At 45.0% G+C, this 12246-nt stretch overlaps 1 protein-coding gene across 1 annotated transcript in view; it reads right to left on the minus strand.

Annotated features, from left to right (window-relative positions):
- Positions 1 to 8875, minus strand: part of ASXL1 (ASXL transcriptional regulator 1) — a 68055-nt gene extending 59180 nt beyond the window's left edge. The window contains exons 1-4 of the mRNA XM_059896723.1: positions 8758 to 8875; positions 2704 to 2786; positions 1755 to 1757; positions 260 to 368 (exon numbers count right to left, since the gene is read on the minus strand). Of these exons, the coding sequence (XP_059752706.1) occupies positions 260 to 368; positions 1755 to 1757; positions 2704 to 2786; positions 8758 to 8814 (252 nt within the window). The 5' untranslated portion in view covers positions 8815 to 8875. The remainder of the gene's footprint in view (positions 1 to 259; positions 369 to 1754; positions 1758 to 2703; positions 2787 to 8757) is intronic.
- Between the last annotated feature and the right edge of the window lie 3371 nt (positions 8876 to 12246).

The following is a 12246-nucleotide window of genomic DNA, read 5'->3' on the forward strand; positions in this document are numbered from 1 at the left end:
TCTATTGCATACAATCTGCAAAGATATAAACAAGGAAAAACTGAATACAGACACAATAGCTGATATGACTAAATAATTCCTAATATTCTGTTCACACTAGAACATCTCAATGTGCCATTTCAGAAAAACAGCATCAGCATCACCTGCCTGCCTATTAGAAATGCAAATTCATGGGCCACAGTCCAGACCTACCAGGTGATTCTTATCAACACTAAAAGTTGAAGAACCACTGCACTAAAGTAGAGTTTATATTACTTACCTTGAGTGTAAAAAGGCTGATTCGGCCAGGTAGTTTATAAAATAACCCCTCTCCTCCTCTTGAATTGGAATGTAGCATGGCATTAAGACATGCAAGAGGGGATGTCCCACTGTAAAAACATACAAGGATGGAAGGTCATACAAATCAATATGTCTACTTACTCAAAGCTCTAATACCCTTTAACTCACTCTTAAATCAAGAAAAAGAGGAAGAAATATAAAAGAAAACATCCCATGACAAGAATTCTACTTTGAAAGTGGCAAAAGAGCAACAAATGAAATTCACATAAATCACACCCAGAGAGCTCTGGGATAAGACATGCTATCTGATATCTCCACTTCAGTGCCTTTTGACAATATGAACCAAACTCTCAAGAAATTTAGAAACACTACACAATGATTTTTCAGGTACACTCAGGAGTTTTGAAAAAAAAAAATTACCCAATATTTTTATTTACCCAAAATATTTATATTTTAATGTTAATTAAAAACAAAACCAAGAGTTTCCTAGCATCTATATTCCAACCTGCATATCATGCTCAGAAACTGCCACATAACATTTTCAACACAAAAACCACAGAATCACTGGTGCTGTCCCAAGAAAATAAGCACACTTTTTTCTTCCAGTTAACATTTTCTATTTGGGGTTATTTCTTTTTGGGCAGTTAACATTTTCTAATAAACACACAAAAGGAACAGTATTTCATTTGCTTTTTCTCAGTTGGGAAGGGGGAAAGATGGGTTTTATTTTATATCTACCCAGGAGCAATAATTTAAATTTGAATATAAAAAGTCAAATGGATTTAGTACCCAATAACGCTCAAACATTAAACCAAAAAAAAGAGATAGCATATTAAGTTATATCATGGTCCCTGCTACAACAGAAGGTCGCAAAACAATGACAACTCATGTGAGTTAGCGACTACTTACTAAATCTTAAAATAGAAAAGCTGTCAAAAATACAGACAAATGCCCATTATTAATATTAACTGAGTTTGGCGCTAGCATGTTAGTGCTAGGGTTCACCTGTGCACCTTCTCTTCCCTCTCCCCAGCAGGTTAAATAAATATAAATATCTCAAGTAAAGCCTCTCAGCATTTTTCAGAATTAGAGGCCCTAATTTATGCAAAGTGTTAAAAATAAATTGAGTCTAAAAAAGCCATCCAAAAAAACCCTATTACTTATTTGGCTTTGGAACACACTGGATGTTTAAAAAAAAAAAAAAATTTCACCAAGAACCAATCTTTGAAAGAAACCTTGTGCAGAATCTGGAGTATCAAGTGGGTGTGCTAATGTCTCTGCTACAGTGGGGAAGGGCATGCTGGCAGAGTCTTTCTTGAAACAGTGTGACTCCTACACACTATACCTCTGTCTACAAATCACAGAGCTGCTCACTCATCACGAGCCACCATGACTACTTCATAATTCCTGTAAGAGCTAGAAGCAGAAACAAGTTAGGGTTCTCAACTCCATCTGTCCCAAAGGGACTAATTTACCTTCTATAGGCACAGTGGTCCAACAGCAGTGCAGACAGCAGCATGATGGGAAATAGCCCATAAAAACAAAACAAAACAAAAAAAACAATTATAACACTACACAGTATTTAAATGGATGTATCTAGACAATCCTGATCTTCCCTCCCCACAAAACGTCAGCTAGAGAATGTTTGAACTGACAACTGGAAAGTGAGGATCTTTTGATCCTAAAAGATAATTTCAAGCAGCTAAAGCTTAACCAGCAAAATATATGCTGTCTGTTCTGAATCCCAAGAAGGAACTGTGTTGTGCTCTCCTCTTTCATTTTAATTTTAAAAAAAGGTTGGGGTGAGGAGAGAAAGGATTCAGGACAGGCACTGGTTTTTGTTTGTGTCTGCAATTCTTTCTGTGTTTCCAATTTGTTGCTTCTCTAGGAAAAATATATCATAGGATAAGAAAATCAAGGTCACCTCCAAATTTAGTATGCTCATATCATGAATGCCTACAATCAGTAGGGGGGAAAAAAGCCAGTGGATTTTATGGTGATTAGACCACCCTTCTTTGATCCTAAAACGAAGGACTTCAAAGATATGGTATAGAGAGAAGGGAAGTTTTAGACACGATGGAGCCTATCAGAGTCTGTCCCTTCTCTATCACTGAAACTTGCAAAACAGAGTATACGAGAAAATGTGCTGACTCCTTACACCAAAAACAAGCTCCATGTCGAAATTTATGTGAGAGCAAGGATAGGGAAAGCCACTGCACCTCTGATGAAAACAAATGAATGTTTAGCCACTCCCGCCTTCCACCCAGAGGACACACAACATGGGAGATAGTTCCACACCACCACCAGACGTGTGTGTGTGTGTACACATATATGCACATGCGGACTTTCTAATATCACTGCCTGAGTGCAGGAAGACATGTGTCCTACGAAACCCTCACATTAAGCAACAAGAGCCATACAAACCTCATTTCCTTTAGTCCTTCTGCCTCTATGACCTGCAGAATCTGTTTTGGTGTCATTGGAGCGTCTGAGTAGTTTTCTAGTACCTGAAGAAATATAAATGTTCTGATTTCAGTGTGCAACTTCTATTTACATCCATCACTATATAACATGGGCTACAATTCTGCTATGAGGTACCGCTGCTGACAATTTATTTATTTATTTATTTATTTTAAATTTATTTTTATATTTATTTTTGGCTGTGTTGGGTCTTTGTTTCTGTGCGAGGGCTTTCTCTAGCTGCGGCAAGCGGGGGCCACTCTTCATCGCGGTGCGCAGGCCTCTCACTATCGTGGCCTCTCGTTGCGGAGCACAGGTTCCAGATGCGCAGGCTCAGTAGTTGTGGCTCACGGGCCCAGTTGCTCCGTGGCATGTGGGATCTTCCCAGACCAGGGCTCGAACCCGTGTCCCCTGCACTGGCAGGCAGATTCTCAACCACTGCGCCACCAGGGAAGCCCCGCTGCTGACAATTTAGTCTTTCCACAGACAAAATTACTTCCGAAACTAAGTTACACATATATCTTAACTAGTTGCTGAAAGTGACTGCAATTAGATGAAATATTCTAATTCTCAATTCTGAAAACACACAACCTCTTAGCATACATGTTATGGTATGTGGGGCCTTAGCAACCTTGATTACCGCTTAACTTGATGCTGTTAATACAGTTAAACCATAGAATACATAGTTTTCTACCCAATAACTTATAAGACAGAAATGCATTCAGATTTTCTTTCCCAAGGAACTTTGATTAGTACCCATATATTTTTATCTTTTTTTTTTTTTTTGGGCCACACTTGCGGGATCTTAGTTCTCCAAACAGGGACTGAACCTGTGCCCTTGGCAGTGAAAGCACAGAGTCCTAACCACTGGACCACCAGGGAATTCCCAGTACCCATATTTTTAAAATGATGGCTTTTGTGCCACTGGGTTGTGAAATTCTGTTGTTAACTGCCACAGTACATTTTGCCATTTGGCAACATGATGCTGTGATCCTATATGATTGGTGCAAGCAAACAATGAGAAATGGAACATCCCACTTACGTTAGCGACATCTATAACTAAGTCCTGGCAGTAAGGTCATAGTGAGCAGCCGGAGCTCTCTCACTTGAAGAAGCTGAGTTGTTTTAGAAATGTTATTCTTCTCAGGGAGGAAAAAAGAGAGGCTGTCAATATCTCTGTACCATCTCTACCAGTGCAGCTGCTGAGGTTACTCCAAACCACACCAACATCTTGCAGTCATTTAACAACCGTAACAACGAAGTACTGTACTGCTCTGTCACAAGTAAAATGTACAGCCAGAAGCCCGACAGGACTGCTGCGAAGGTTCTCTCTGTGGAAGAACATGAACCCTGAGCACTAAAGGAAGTCAAGTTTTGGAGGAGTAGCTGCTGAAATAAAACCTCTGTCTACCATGGTCCCATTCTTAGCCTCTCTCTGTTCAGTTTTTACATTCTCCTTGGGCGTCATTATCATCTCTCACAGTTTCAACTACTACCCAAATTCTAATAACTCCCAAATCTCTACCTCTAGCCTGGACTGCAGACTGCTCCCCAAGCTTCAGACTCCAAATACTCAGTTCTGTACTGGACGTCCCACGTGCTCACCTACTCTAATTCATCCCCCCCCTTCTAACATTCCTCTCGTTGGTCGGCAGCCTGTCTCATCACCTAATTCAGAAACCCAGGCATCACCCTTCACTCTCACCTGTCCCCCAGTCCCCACCACCAGTTTCTGACCCGACCTGACACAATAGCGTTTTCGCTAACATCCCTGCAACCAGCCCTGCTTTCCTCAAATTCACTCGTACTCCGCTGCCATCCTTCATTCAACAAATACGTGAAATACTCACTTTGTGCTAGGGACAATTCTAAAAATTCACCAGTAAAAAAAGACCAAATCCCCGTTTTTGCAGAACTTACCCTGCTATAGCCCCAGTTCAGTCCTATAAAATAAATCTGCCCTCATCACTTTCCCACTTTAAAGTCCTTCAACAGCAACCTAATTATATACAGCGAAAGCTGAAGTTTCCAGAGAGACCACTAGCCCACTGGAAAAGCACAGGCTTTAGAACCAGACAGACCTGGTTCTAAGGAATTCAAATTCTGGTCTTCTAAACTTGGGCAAGTTACCTACCCACCCTAAGCCTAGGCTCCTTCGTTTGTGAACGAAGGATGCTGAGATCTTCCTCTCAGAGTTGCTGTAGAGATTAGAGATAATGTATGAGTGCTTACAGTGCCTGGCACAAAGTAGGTGTGTGCTGGCCTGGCGTACAAGGCCCTCACAATCTGATCTCTGCCTGTCTCTCTGATACTCCACAAACTTTATGTTCCAATAACTATGTGTAGTTCTACCCAGTTCCCACACTCTCCACCCTGCAAATAAACACACACACTCCTATTTTTTGTTACCAGCTCCTGCTTACGTCCTCTGTGACAGGCCTAACTCCCACTGACCCTTCAAGATTCAGTTCGGAAATCACCTTCCTCCAGGAAGCCTTCTCTGCTCTCTGCCAGACAGTTCAATGTCTCTTTTCAGTGCCCCATAGTTGCACAACACTGATAATTTATCTTCCAAAGCAGGACACTTGAGAGTAAAAGGAGGAGCTATTCATAATTATGCTTAGACAATGAGCAGGAACCAGGATGTCTATTACCATTTATACATCTATGATGGCACTTACCATGCCTGTAATGAAATTCTATTCACCTGTCTGGACCTTCTCCATCCCCAGAAAAACCATAAGCTCCTCAAGGGGCAAACCTTATCCATCTCTGTATTCCAAGAACCTAAGTGCCAAGTTAAGCAGTGTTGACTTGAACAAACCCACAATACAAGCTACTAATGTTCACTGCCACAGATATAACTTCTTTGATACTAATTGTAAGCTAAGCTAGTGAATTTTTGTATGCTAATTTTTTTTTTTTTTTTAAAAGAAGCATGACTCTGAAAAATTAGCTACCAATTATTTAAACAGCAGTCAGGAAGAGCCTGAGAATCTAAGAGAGAGGAAACAAAATCTCTAAAGGGAAGTTAGATCAAAAGATACAAAGTTTTCACTTTTATTAAAACTGTATATGCCTCGGGCTTTTAGTATAAAGACAATTCAGCAGTGTTCTATCCCTAGTCTGTCTTTCTAAAGCACACTTAAAAAAAAAAAAAAAAGTATCTCTTCTCCAACTTCAAAGGGAAAAAAATGTTTGATGTAAGAATGGTCAGTCATGAATCAAAGTGAAAGATAAAGCATGCAATGAAGAGTTTCTCAAAGCCAGGGAGAATCCATTTAAGGGCATTCAATCTAAAGGGAAATCCACTCAGCTATTTCTCCCAAACAAATTGTTCCTAACAAGTAGGAGGATTTATACCCACCCAACCCCCAAAAGTCTACCTCCTACATCTAGGAAAAACAAGACTACAAAATGTTTGAAAGAAGAATATCTACTTCTCAACAACATAATTAACAGCTGCAAAAATCAACCTCCTGGGGCTTACTACACTACTGAAATTGTCCAGAAGTCTCTTCTTTCCTACCAAAATAGTTTTAAAAGGGTTCCTGGTATCACTTTAGCCACCAATGTGAGCAAGGTCGGGAGCAATATGAAACTGCCCCCAAGCAAGTGCATCTGATCACCACTGCAAGCACTCCAAATTCACCTGTCCAAAGAGTAATTAGATCTAATCTACTGCCCTACCATTATAGCTCACTGGAGTCAAGCTTTTCTCTAGCCAGTATAAGCGCTCACAACTCTCCAGCACTTGGTTTGTTACAACAATTTTTTTTTCCCCAAACGAGGAGAGAACTCTAAAAGTTCCCCCTTGCTCACCAACTAGTCCCATCCAAAGGGACAGAAAATTCTAAACAAAAAACAATAAAAGACAGGCAAAACTACACACCATATTCCCACAAGTCATCTTTCATGTGTTTAAGAGCACCACAAGTAATTCCAAGTAGGACTTACTATTTTTTAATGAAGAACCACAGAAGTAAAAGAGAAAGAACTTACTGGGATAATCTGGCATGAGTTGAGCCAACGATAAAACAGAAATAGCAACCTAGATACTGGAGTGCAGATCACAGTAAATTCAAGAAACTAAAGAGGCTTAAGAGTGGACCCCAAATTCCTAGAGGCTTTCAACTAGGAAGAGCCAACAAAGCTTTGAGACGAGCAGACTTTAGAACTCTGTCAAGACATAAATAACACAGGATTTAAAGGTACTTTCACCTACCTCTAACAAGTAAAACTCTGGCAAGCAAATTTCCTTTTGGTGCCCAAAGTCATAAACACCTGCAGAACAGAAACTCAGAGGAGAATTTCAATGAACAGACTCAACCTCCAGAAGAAAGAGAGCATGTCCTTTTGGCTCTCCTCTACTCTCCTTCAGGCCTAAATTTGTTCCCAGGTAAAGCAACAATGGAGAAATCCTGAAACTACCAAGAGATCCTGAAAGCTAACCAAAGCTTCCAAATCTGACTGAACCTGCAAAAAGTATTGTACTTCAAAATCTTCAAATTTCATATGCCAAACCAAACAAATTAACTGAAGCACAAAACTTCAGCATACAAACTAATTGCTACTTCTGTTTCTTGGGGAACAAATGCCTGGGGAAGATGATCAGGTACACCAGTTTAATTTCTCTTATAAACCAGTGTTAGTTCTTTTAAGTCAATAACTGAGTTTTACAGGCTCCAAGAAAGAAAAAGGTGTACCAAAGATTTGTAAAAACCTCCAACACATATTTGTCTTTTTTTGCACAACACCTTTGAGGCAGGAACCCTACTTCCCAATAAAATGAAAGATTAGAAGGTTGAGCTTCATTCATCATTAAAAGTGAATTACAGCAATTACATATAAACTACAGGGTGTCATGAGACAAGTATACTATCTGCACTATAACCCTGCTTTGTGACAGTTATGAGAAAGTGACATCTCTGAGACAAGCATAACCTGTTACTATTGTCATCAGCAAGATTTTATGAGAACATGTCTCAAAGTGTCTTAGCTTTCTGGGTGCAAATCCAAAAGGAATATATATTTCACTTGCAAGTCCTCTGACACTTTAAGAACAGAAAATTCACAACCCCCATTACCAGGCAGCTTCAAATACTCAAATTACTCTCTCCTTTGCTAAGTCCTCACTGAGCATTATCTTCAGAGACACTTGGTCTTTGCCCAACACTTCATGTATACATGCACCAGAACACTAAGGAATAGAGAACACACGCATACATTCTTTGCAAAGTGTAGTTAGTTCTCTGCAGAGTGCCTATTTCCAGTCTAGCTTGTGAAGTCCGGTCAGCAGAATCTCAGAAGTGTGGTACGTGGGCCACCTGCTTTACAACCAACCCGAGAAGCTGGTTAAAATGAAGATATTCAAGCTCTACTCCAGAATCTCAGACTCAGTAGGTCTTAAGTAGGGCCCTAGGATGAGCATTCCTAACAACCTCCCCAGGTGTCCCCACAGGACACTAAAGTTTGAGAACCAAGGCTCAGGGTTCAAGCTGGGAGTAAGCATTTGCTTCCCTCCACACACCTGGTTTAGATTGCGAAAGCTCAAAATGCCACTCGCGTCCTTGAAACTGGGGGCTCTTTCCAACCCCTGTAGTCAAACGCACCACCCCACTGCCCACCAGGAAGCGAGGGAGGAGCTTCCGACCCTTCCCGGAAACCTAACTCCCCCGAGTGCATAAACGAAGCTTCCCCAGACCCCCTAGAAGCTGCCAAATAGTGGGGGAGGGGAGGCGGGGGCCCCGCCGCCCGGAGGGGGAGGAGCCGGCCTGCCAGCTCGACCCCTCCGCAGGAATTTAGAGGGGGGACGTGCAGAAAAAGGCGCCACCTCCGACCCGGCGGGGGACCTCTCCCCACCCAACGCCTTGGGGGATTGTCCCTTTCCAGCAGGAAGGGTGGCCCGCCCCCTGCTACAGTGGGCAGGGCTTCGCCCCTCCCCCCTCCCAGTGGGGGGTGCTCGGCGAGCCAACCCCCCACGCCCCCCATCGAGCCCCCCTCGGTGGCCCGCCTCACCAGGCGCGCGGCCTCTGCCCACGTGCGCTCCTTCTTCCTCTTCTGTTTGTCCTTCATCCTCCTCCTCCCCGGCGGCGGCGGCGGCGGCGGCTCCACGCGGGACCTCCGGGCGGGGCGGGCTGGGGCGGCGGCGCGGGGCTGGGGCGGCGGCGGCGGCGGCGGCGGTGGCGGCGGCGGGGGGCGCGTGGCGGCGGCGGCGCGCGAGAAGTCGGGTGCGGCCGGGGAGAGGGGGCGGGCGCGCGGGGACCGGCTGGCGCTAGACCCGGCGCGAGGGCGGCGGTGGGGGAGGGGTGGCGGCTCCACGCGCCCGCGCTGCGTCAGTTGCCCGCGGCGGCGGCAGCAGCGGCGAAGGAGAAGGAGGTAGCCCCGCGATCGCTAAGGAATGCGGCGGCTCCGCATAACCACGGGGTCAGAGGTCACGGCTCCGGCCTCCGCTTTCCCGCTCTGCTGCGAGGCCAAGACCGGACTGGCGGCGGGGCGGGAAGGCGAGACGCGGCTTTCCCTTCGGCGCCCGGGTGTGTGCGTGTCTGCCGTGGGTGTGTGTGAGTGTGTGTGAAGAGTGAGGAGGGGGAGTGTGGGGTTTTTTTTTTTTGAACAAAAACAAACCGAAAGGGCGGCTGGGAGTCGTAGTCCCGGCTGCCTCTCTGGCCACCCCCGCTCCGGAAGAATATGGCTGAGTGAAACTCTTGGACCACACTTCCCAGCGTGCCCCGCGGCCCGTCTTTTCCGCCCTCCCCTCCCTTCCTCTGCCCCGCGCAGAGCTCGATAAGGAAGGGGGCCGGACAGTCGTTCGGGAAAGGGGCTGGGCGGAGTCTCGCGAGGTGCGGGAACTGGCTGGGGGCCTGAGGCATTCTGGGAGGCGATGCTGGGAAGGGGCGGTGGCCCTGTGCCCCACCACCCTGAGCTCTGTTTAACCCCTTCGGCGCTTCTCGCCTTGGGGCCGCCACGCGGGTAAAGGTGGGGATCGAGAACTGGTAGCTCGACTTCCAGCGCCCACTTTGTGCCTCTCTCCGCCTGAGCGGTTTTCACTGACACTTCTTGTAGGTAACAAGAGACAGGACTTTCCCTTTTGGTCCTCCCCTAAATGACTCACTGCCGCATAATAATGAGACAAAAAGATACTCATACCAGTAAAACGGTTATTTCACGATTGATGAACCTAGACAGTTCCCCATTTCCTCCTGTGCTTTCATGCCGCTATGTATTTGCAGAAGCTGTATTTGCAGAAGCTGCACACGCAGCCTACAGCGTTCATGCCACCTGGTGAACTTGGTGATACGATTATGGGTTGTGTGAAGAACTTGGACTTTGGGGACATACCGGAATGCACCTGAGGCCTTTTTAGAGGCAATACCCTGAAGGGAACACAGAACCTGGAGTCAAACGGACCTAGACCGGAATCCTGGCTAAGCCACTCCATGGCTATCAGCCTAATACCTCACAGCATTATTGAGATTAAAATCAACATAAAACACCTGGCAGGTTGGAAGAGGGTGTGAAGGGGGACCATGACATTAGGTCCATATAATTTGGCTCCTGACATAAAGCAAGTGTTTAATAATTGGTACCAGCTGAGGGGCAATGGGCACTGTATTTACCCTCTCTGAGCCTTGGTTGCAGAGCATGAAATGAAATGAGGTTCAGAGTACCCAACACATAGGTTTTCTGTGCCTATTTGTTGAATCAATCAACATCCAGAAACATTCCTAGCATCAGTCCTAAACTGGGTAGTGGCCAGTTCTTTAAAATTAGGGAGGAAGGGTCAATGGCCACATTTGAAAGTTTTCCCAGGGTGAGGAAGCACACCCTCCACTCCCTGGTGTTAGCACAGTGCTTAGGGAAGATCAACACGTGCTGCCAAAGCCTAACATCACGGAGTTCAGTGCTCCTGCTTCTAATGCTCATCACCCAGAAGACTTTCACGTCCAATAAACAAAACCCTGCAAAGTGAATAGACTGTAGAAGGTGAAATAGGCATGTTTTTAAATCTTCTGTCCCCTTCTAACTTAACCCCAAGAGGGGGAAAGGAAGAACCCCACCTCCACGACCAAAAAATTGTTTGACCTGATTTTTCACAAAGGGGTGGTGGTGGTGGTGGTGGTTTAATCTACAGCAGACACAGTGACCTTTGACAAGTCATTTGGCTTGTTTCAAATGTTTTCTTCTTGAGTAGCTTCACACCCCTCTGACCTCCAAGGAGTCACTAGAGAAGATTCATTCTAAAATTATCATGTTTAGTACAGGCACTGTGGTTGGCAGAATAACGTCCTCCTCGCCCCCTCCCCCCCCAAAAATGAAAACTATCTATGCCCTAGTCCCTGGAACCTGTGAATATGTTACATTCCATGGCAAAAGGGACATTGCAGATGGAATTAAGGACCATAAAATAGGGAGATTATCCTGGATTATCAGGGTGGACCCAGTGTAATCACATGGACCCTTAAAAAGCAGAAGAGGAATGCAAAAGAGATGCTTTGGAGAGAAGAGGCAGGAGAAGAATCAGATTCGAAGCTCGAGAGGAACTCAACCCACTGTTGATAAAGGGGCCATGAGCCAGGGAACGTAGGCAGCCTTTAGAAGCTGAGAACAAGCCCTGTCAGCAAGTAATGGGACCTCAGTCCTGCGGCCTCATGGGACTGAGCTTTCACAACCTGACTGAGCTTGGAAGCAGGTTCTCCCCACCCCAACCCCGGAATCTGCAGAGAGGAGTCCAGTCCTGCTAACACCTTGATTTTAGCCGCATCCGAGAACCAGCTGAGCCACACAGTCCAGACTTCTGACCCATAGAAAGTGTGAGACAGAAGGTTTTAAGCCACTAAATCTGGTAACTTTTTACAGTAGCAAAAGAAAGCTAATCCAGGCAGGCACCGTGGAAACGCCTTTAAGTTTTTCAGCCAATTCTGCCTGGCTCTCAGTTGGGTCAAGCCATGGGGGAATCCAGATGTGAATGTTTCAAGGTCTCTGCCCTTGCAGAATCAAACGGAAACTAATGACAACATCATAGTTAAGTGTGAAAAGAGTATGTTCAGAGGACTATACAAGATGTGGTAGAAAATTGGCTTTAGTCACTAAACCTTAAATAGCTGTCATTTTTAAAGTTAATGGCACTCATGAGTATATTCTCTTGTCACAAGCACCAAAGACAAACCTATACATTTTTTTGGTGTGTGTTTTTCTTTTTTTAATCACAGTGCTTTTATTTTTATTTTATTTTTATAGTGAATACAGAGAGATGTCAGAGGAGCTAGTTAGAGTAGCAAGTATTAAATTTATTTATTTATTTATTTATGGCTGTGTTGGGTCTTTGTTTCTGTGCGAGGGCTTTCTCTAGCTGTGGCAAGTGGGGGCCACTCTTCATCGCGGTGCGCGGGCCTCTCACCATCGTGGCCTCTCTTGTTGCAGAGCACAGGCTCCAGACGCGCAGGCTCAGTAGTTGTGGCTCACGGGCCCAGTTGCTCCGTGGCATGTGGGATCTTCCCAGACCAGGGC

Source organism: Balaenoptera ricei, chromosome 15 (assembly GCF_028023285.1).
Source record: "Balaenoptera ricei isolate mBalRic1 chromosome 15, mBalRic1.hap2, whole genome shotgun sequence".
NCBI classification, from domain to species: domain Eukaryota; kingdom Metazoa; phylum Chordata; class Mammalia; order Artiodactyla; family Balaenopteridae; genus Balaenoptera; species Balaenoptera ricei.